We start from the raw sequence: 7,473 nt of genomic DNA, 5'->3' as shown, positions 1-7,473 counted from the left end.
TACACATCTGAAGTGATCCTTCCTCGTGCTGAAACAATCCACTCATTTGGTTTAAGAAAATGGAAAAACACTGAAATAAAGGAGGAGGGGAGGAGGGATAAACCATGGCAGGGGAAGAAGGCAGCTAGAACGGATGGCCTGGAGGGGGTCATAAACTAGATCTCTCAGTCTGATTGAGCCCGCAGGGGAGGTCCTCACTCTTAAAAGCCTGCCCTTGTCGAACTGGCCGACCAGACCTGACAGAGATCCAGAAAGCCCTAACCTCCTCCTGGTCAGCGGGCAGGACACAGTCAGGCTCTCTCAACCGGCCCTCCTCCTCCGCTGCGTCCGCTGCTCCATGTCCCCCCCTGCCTCTGCTGCTCCGCGCTGATCTCTCCGTCTCCGCGGGGTGCTGGGGGAGGCCGGAGGACGCCGCTCCGGATCCACTCCCTGTGACGGGAGAGGTCACAGGAGAGGGGAGAAGAGAAGAGTGGAGTGAAGGGAATAAGTAATAGGAGATGTTGTCTGTGTGGTGTCAAGACGCGATCGCCGCCTGTGGCCTACGTGACGGACCTGGGGACAGGTGTGTGAAGGAGGCCAAGAACTGGTGGTAGGACTGCTCTGAGGCACTGCAGAAATGCTCCAGGGCTTTCGCCACCATCTGGTCATCAGAGGCCAGGGCGCCTGAGCCGCTGTCCACCCCTGGCATGCTGCCACACACCTGGACAGAATCTAACACCGAGAGAGATAAAGAGAGAGACACAGCCAGAGAGAAGGGAATGAGAGCAATGCATTTTTGGTTGCCTTTTTTCATCTTTATTTATTGATAGAACAGCAGGAGAGAGAGCGATGGGGGGGGGGGGGGGGGGGATGTGCAGGAAATGGCTTCAGTCGGATTCAAACCCAGGCCCCTGCTTTAGCATTAGCCGTAATGCTTGAATTACAATGGCGCAGCGAGAGCAATGCTGAAGTGATAGAGAAGACAGAGCCGAGAGGGCAAAAAAAGACCAAAGGAGAGATATCACCCGCAAAGCATCTTATTAGGTGAGCTAAGCAGCTGTATCTCAGATCACTTGTGACAAGATGATAGGTACAGTGCTACGGCCATATTAGCCAGGCACTGAGTTGGAATGACCCTGCTGGCACTCCAGTGCCATCCCTACAGGGGAGCGATTAAGGTAATATTAAAGAGTGATAAACACAGCGGTGGCGGGATGGTCAGGACATCAGAGCTGTCACCCCCACCATCCGTCAAGAAGTCCACTGCAGGGCACAGACTCGGCAAGTGAAACACTGTACAGGAGACAGAAACAGGTGCTATGGAAGACTCTAATTACTCTGTTGTATCAATTATGTACTAATGCTTGCATGTCCCGAAGTCCCAGGCACACCGCTGAGCCTCCCACTCGCAGCAGCCCTGTCTCGGTCACCGATCCACAGCAGTAAGCACCTCCAACAGTGCCTTGTGCTGCTGCTGCTGCCTTGAGGAAACTGAGGAGGGTTGAGTTGGGGCCGTGGGGGGATTCAGAGCTGAACGGACTGCCTATTTGGATGTAATATATCTCAACCCATGGAAGAAGAAAAATATCAACATTGCCTATTCAGTTATGATAGAGGAATGCTTTATTTCCTCTCGGGTGTTGAAGACTCTGTTCTGTTGTGTTCTGCTCCCCCCTCCCCTGACTGGCAGCTCCAGTTCACACAGGTGCTCTACTGTTTGTGTTTTCAAGCTCAAACGTTCTTCCAGGCAATTGTGGTTGCAGCCTTTGTTTTGCACACTCCTCGAGTTCTCTTACAGCCCCCTCAGAAAACACAAAAACATTATGCTAATGAGACCCAGACATCTGCTTCAAGCTCTGTGTGTTGTGTGTGCACGTGTGTGTGTGTGTGTGTGTGTGTGTCAGTAGCTTAGCCTAAGTCATACAATTCCAGGAAATGGGAAATTCAAGCGTGAGTAGGAAGTAAAATAAGCCACTTTATAAATCTTCACTTGTATTCTATTCCACTCTTAAAAAACACAGCTTAATGTGTGAGTCATGCATCAGATTCAGTGTACTGTAAGGGCATGAATTACAATTCCAAAGCCTTCACATGCACACTACTCTATAGGCTTGTTTGACAGGGAAGGCCAAGATGTTTACTAAGGAGAAAATTAGTCTCCAGTTTATGGTTTTGTAGCCTAGGCAATAACATAACAAACCTGGATTTTAAAACAAGGAGGCACTTCTTATGGAACCCATATTAATTTACTATTGGAGAAGTTTGCAAATAGCCAAGAAATCTCTGACCAGCTTTTATACTAACTGAATTGTGATATGTAGGAGGGTACAGTGTATGGCTGTGGGTTTCCATTAGACAATTACAATAAACTAAATTGATATACAATCTGGACACAAGGAAGCATTCAGTTCAAAATGGCCCGAGATGGGCAATAAAAAAAGGAAACACATTTGCTTCAAAATAAACAATTGCTTTAAAACAATTTCAGCTCTGCAACACTGTACCGAATGAGTATTGTTTTCAGCACCCTGAGTTAAAACACTGTTGAGGCACCACACCTGCCAGTCTCCAGCGGTCACAGACAGTTAACCTCAAGATTTGAAACTCATTTGAGTTAACGATGCTTCACAAACTGCCTGCAGACGGTGAGTTTGGTAGCTGAGTTAGAAAGTAAAAAAGTTAGCTCCTTGAAATTGCGGGATCTGGGCATAGCACTCCAAAAACTCGTAAACTCCCAAACTGCAGACAAGCTGCAACTACTTGAGCTGGTAAGATGACCTAAGATTCTGATTTGTCATAGCTAGAGGAGGTCTAACAACTGTTCAGTAGTCTACAAATTGTCCATCATTTCCCACTGTCAAATGGATAGCCAGCTACTAGTCTGTACAGTACAATACAGTAGCAGACACGCATCAGATTGAGAGCACTACTATAATGTAAGCAGGGTATTAGCAAGTTTGAGTAATACGTGGTTTTTAGAATGTCGCTAGCACTAGCTACTGAAGTTAGTTAGCTAGAGCTAATTGATGAGAGATACACGAGGTTTCCCCCTAAGAACACTTTGCATGCTAATGTTTACTACTATCGTAACCAACTAGTCAAATAAGTTTAGTGGTACTGTATCAAGCTACGGATTGTCACAACAATACCATATCATGCTACAAATCTAAAAACCCCATCAACAGTACTGTAGTTATAAAGTTTTTAGTGTCTTTTATTAAGTTAGATAGCTGATTACCTTAAAATATTCCAGTTACAAAAGGTAGCTAGACTAGCTACGAGGGATTCCACTATCTACCCAAGGCTACACAATATTCTTGAAACCTAGCAACGATGTTGTGCAATGTCTGTTGGGAAATGTGTTTTTTAACCATAATGGAGGTGGAAAGAGCCTGGAAAAAAACTACATTCTGCTCTGCGTGAAAGTGTCTCATAATTCTATGCTCGAAACGAACGTTCCTTTAACCGTTCCCACTTCAACCGTTTGTAAATACATAATTTTTGGCCACTTAACTCAGTTATAATAAAGTAAACTAATAATAATAATGTAATGAATGAATGTGCTGTAGTACAGTGGTTTTACAGGCTGTCTTATATTCAATGTTAACCAGGAAGTAACTTGGAAATTGAATACCTTCAGATCAAAACATACACCAGCTGACAAAAAAAAAACGAACAAACAAGTAACAGCAGCTGACAGACATCCTTCTGTTTGTGTTCATTCACAGGGACACCTGCATGAGTAGTAGCATGTCCCTGCAAACTCTGACTGCAGTGAACTGTGCAAGTCTTCTTCAACCAGGCTGCTCACTGCTCCAGCTGGATGGAGAAGTGTTCCTGTTTGGTCAGAAAGGCTGGCCCAAGCGCTCATGTCCGACTGGTGTCTTTGGGGTTCGACTGAAGTCCGGAGAACTAAAGCTCCGAGCCATCTCCTTCTCCAACGACTCCTGCTACCTCCCTCCTCTGCGTTGTCCTGCCATAACGCGCCTTGAGCCCCATGACGGAGACGCAGAGGGGTACCTCGTCCATGGGGGCCGCACCCCAAACAATGAAATCTCAGCCAGCCTCTACCTGTTGACCTTGGACAGCCGCGGCTGCAACCGCAAGGTGACCCTGCGCTGCCAGGAGAAAGTGCTGGTGGGGGAAACCCCAGGGCCACGGTACGGCCATACCCTCAGCATGGTGCACAGCCGAGGAAAGAAGGCCTGTGTTCTGTTTGGTGGCCGATCCTACATGCCCGCAGGGGAGCGGACCTCGGAGAACTGGAACAGCGTCGTGGACTGCTCCCCTCAGGTGTTCGTCATCGACCTGGAGTTCGGCTGCTGCTCCGCCCACGACTTACCTGAGCTCGGTGACGGCCAATCCTTTCACCTGGCTCTGTCCAGGGAGGACTGTGTCTACTTCCTGGGAGGTCACACCCTCTCCTCCGACTCCCGCCCGCCTCGGCTCTTCCGCCTGCGGGTCGAGCTTCTCCAGGGCAGCCCCCTTCTCTCTTGCCAGGCCCTGGACACTGGCATCTCCATTACCAGCGCCATCGTCAACCGTGTCAGCCCCTCACATGAGTACATCATACTTGGGGGATATCAGTCAGAGACCCAGAAGAGGATGGAATGCAACAGTGTGGTTCTTAGTGACACAGGTATCCACATCGAACCCAGAGATCCCCCCCAGTGGACCGCGGACATCAGCCACAGCCGCACCTGGTTCGGTGGCAGTCTCGGGGAGGGGACCGTCCTCATTGGAATCCCGTCAGAGGGCAGGCCGTCCTTACCAGAAGCCCATTACTTCTACCAAGTGTGCTTTCAGAAAGACGGGGAGGTAGAGGAGGAGGGCGGGACGCAGGCCTGCAGCCAGGAGTCCACAGATTTCGAGGACTCGGCTCCACTCGAGGACTCGGAGGAACTGTACTTTGGCCGCGAGCCCCACGAGCTGGAGGACAGCAGTGAAGGAGAGGGAGATACTTACAACGAGGAGGACGAGGAGGACGAGTCCCAGGCCGGCTATTGGATCAAATGTTGTGCGGGCTGCCAGGTGGACCCCAACACTTGGGAGCCCTACTACTCCACGGAGCTCTGTCGGCCTGCCATGATCTACTGCTCCAGGGGGGAAGGAGGCCACTGGGTCCATGCCCAGTGTATGGAGCTGTCAGAGAGCCTTCTGGTGAAGCTGTCTCAGGGTAACAGCAAGTACTTCTGTCTGGACCACGGAGGCCTGCCCAGGCAGGAGACGACCCCCCCACGCCAGCAGCTGACACTGAAGCGCACCCCAATGAAGATGCAACATCGAAAGACCTCAACCATTTCTCTAACCCCGGCCAAGAAGAGCTTCTTGAGGAGGCTGTTTGAATGATTCATGATTATGCTACAAATTGGACTGACTAAGTTTTTTTGGAAACATCTACTGTCGACACCGTTTATAATACATTCGATTAGCAATATTCTCATAACAAATTGTACCTTATTGAAAATCTTATATTTTACATTGTTATAAAAAAAAGCTTAATCAATGTGAAGGGTATTAGCATGCAGTTAAACGTTAAACTTGTGTCATGTACTGTAATGGTTGTGTACCCTTTTAGAAAATAGTTTGAATGCTTGAATTTGTGATTGTTTATATTGGTATGCTGATAACAAAAAAGAAACATTTAATAAATGAAATCTTGATACCACAGTTTTGATTGTGACAAAATGATGAGGCAAAATAAATATTAATTATTCATAAAGATTTATTTATTGACTTCTGAGTGAAAATGTTTGAACACAAACCTTTTATCCCCACATCATTAGATAGTCAACAGTATCATGAGCATAACTGTTTTTAGTTAATACAAGATGAAGTTGAATAGTGTGAGTAATAACAATGTCCACTTCAGTCATCATTCTGAGTCTGTAATCAGAGATCTGTACAGTATACATAAACCACCCATAATCAAACAATTACACATTTTACAGTTTTATTGTTAATATAAAAGACTACAGTATACCATGAACGGACTCATTAGGATTCCCACATCATAAAATCAAACTGTTCAGTTCACTTCAGTAGTTTTCAATAATACACAGTTGAATAGTGTGAAGTTTTTGCAATTGAGTAATAATTGTGTGCAATCACATAGACTTTATGCATAAACCACAAAACCATTTATAACAATCACAAACAGTTTTATTCATGCAAAGAAAAAGTACAGTAAACTGCCTCAATGTTGTTATAATTTCTATGATTAAAAAGACACTGTACTCCTTACAGTCTTGCACATATCTGAATTCCTGAGATTTAGTGTAGCATAGAAACATGACTAAATCCTACTGACAACATCAAACAGAGACACTGTGTACTAAGATTTCACAACTCATCCATCATCCATTATTTCTGAAATTACATTTATTAAGAAAAAAAATGAAACTTACACAATGTAAAACACAATGCTATTGTGTGACTGTCACAGTAGCCATTTGATACATTTCATTTTCACTCCATGTCACATGGTTAAAGCCTTGACAACATAACCGAATCGCAACATTTAATCAAATACATCTCTGTCACAACTCAATATGGTGCCTGCAGGCGGTGAAACAGAGAATTAAATCAATCAAACAAATCAATCAATTTAGTTTGCATCAAGACCCTCTTGTGCCTATATTCTCCCTCTGAAAGCAAACGCTTGCTTTTCCAAAACAGCACAGAAACAGAACCCGGGGATGGGAAAATGCGATTAGATATCCAGCCCCTTCCCCTGAAGTGAAAGGGCCAGTAATGACCTTAACGTTTCTTCATGCAATCAAAGAAAAGCCCAGAATGTCCTTTATTCAATAATAACAGGAAGGGTATTATAATTAATTCTTTCCTGTGCAACACCCCAACAGATAAGATGGTTTCAAAGTCACCTGGCATCCTCTCTACTCCACAGGGACCCCACTATAAAGCACTAAAGTCATCATTTTCAGGAGGCACTCATGGAACAAAGACAATTTGAGACTCCATGATTCCATTTTACTTCAGCCAAGGTAGTAAATTAATACAGTGATCATAAATGTGGGCCTTTTAACACAATTTCTTTGCGATGACTTACAATGCTTTCATCTGTTTCCATAAATAACCTCTATGTATAAATTCATGAGTGTGTCATAACCCTGCAATACAATAAACTGGCCCATATTTCACCAGAAGCCCAGGACCAAACCAAATCTCTTTTAAAAGCAGCAGGAGGGAAGACCAAGACAGTGCAACACTGTCTGATCTCTGCACTTAAATCATGATCTTCAAAATATACAGTGTAAAACCCAGGTATAAAAAGTCACGGCTAAGGACATGTTCACATTGTGGGAAATCTTCGAAAGTAATATTGTGAAAGGGATTGTGTAAGGCAAAAAGCATCTCTGTGTCCTTCCCCCAAGATTACGGATAAATGAAAATGTGCAAATAATTCAGTAAAGTAACTAACGATGTCTGACATAAAGAAATTGTACCATTCTCCTGTGCAGCTAAAAGAACTGA

At 45.2% G+C, this 7,473-nt stretch overlaps 2 protein-coding genes across 5 annotated transcripts; one reads left to right on the top strand and one right to left on the bottom strand.

The window, feature by feature from the left end:
- Positions 1-35: 35 nt before the first annotated feature.
- On the bottom strand, positions 36-3,298 carry iftap (intraflagellar transport associated protein). Of its 2 annotated transcripts, none has more exons than XM_062461937.1 (3): positions 3,218-3,263; positions 553-711; positions 36-429 (listed from the first exon to the last, which is right to left on the bottom strand). In XM_062461937.1, the coding sequence occupies exons 2-3, from the start codon at positions 686-688 to the stop codon at positions 149-151; spliced, it is 417 nt and encodes a 138-aa protein (XP_062317921.1). In that variant the 5' UTR covers positions 689-711; positions 3,218-3,263; the 3' UTR covers positions 36-148. The 2 variants fall into 2 exon arrangements, with proteins under 2 accessions (XP_062317921.1, XP_062317920.1); XM_062461936.1 differs by having other exon boundaries at positions 38-429; positions 553-700; positions 3,218-3,298.
- Positions 2,559-5,486, top strand: rag2 (recombination activating gene 2). Of its 3 annotated transcripts, none has more exons than XM_062461935.1 (2): positions 2,559-2,624; positions 3,708-5,486. In XM_062461935.1, the coding sequence occupies exon 2, from the start codon at positions 3,718-3,720 to the stop codon at positions 5,326-5,328; it is 1,611 nt and encodes a 536-aa protein (XP_062317919.1). In that variant the 5' UTR covers positions 2,559-2,624; positions 3,708-3,717; the 3' UTR covers positions 5,329-5,486. The 3 variants fall into 3 exon arrangements, with proteins under 3 accessions (XP_062317919.1, XP_062317918.1, XP_062317917.1); XM_062461934.1 differs by having other exon boundaries at positions 2,590-2,747; XM_062461933.1 differs by lacking the exon at positions 2,559-2,624 and adding an exon at positions 2,777-2,915.
- Positions 5,487-7,473: the final 1,987 nt, after the last annotated feature.

This window comes from Osmerus eperlanus, chromosome 5 (genome assembly GCF_963692335.1).
Source record: "Osmerus eperlanus chromosome 5, fOsmEpe2.1, whole genome shotgun sequence".
NCBI lineage: Eukaryota > Metazoa > Chordata > Actinopteri > Osmeriformes > Osmeridae > Osmerus > Osmerus eperlanus.
The sequence above is the reverse complement of the archived record's forward strand: the minus strand, read 5'-3'. Positions and strand labels throughout refer to the sequence as shown.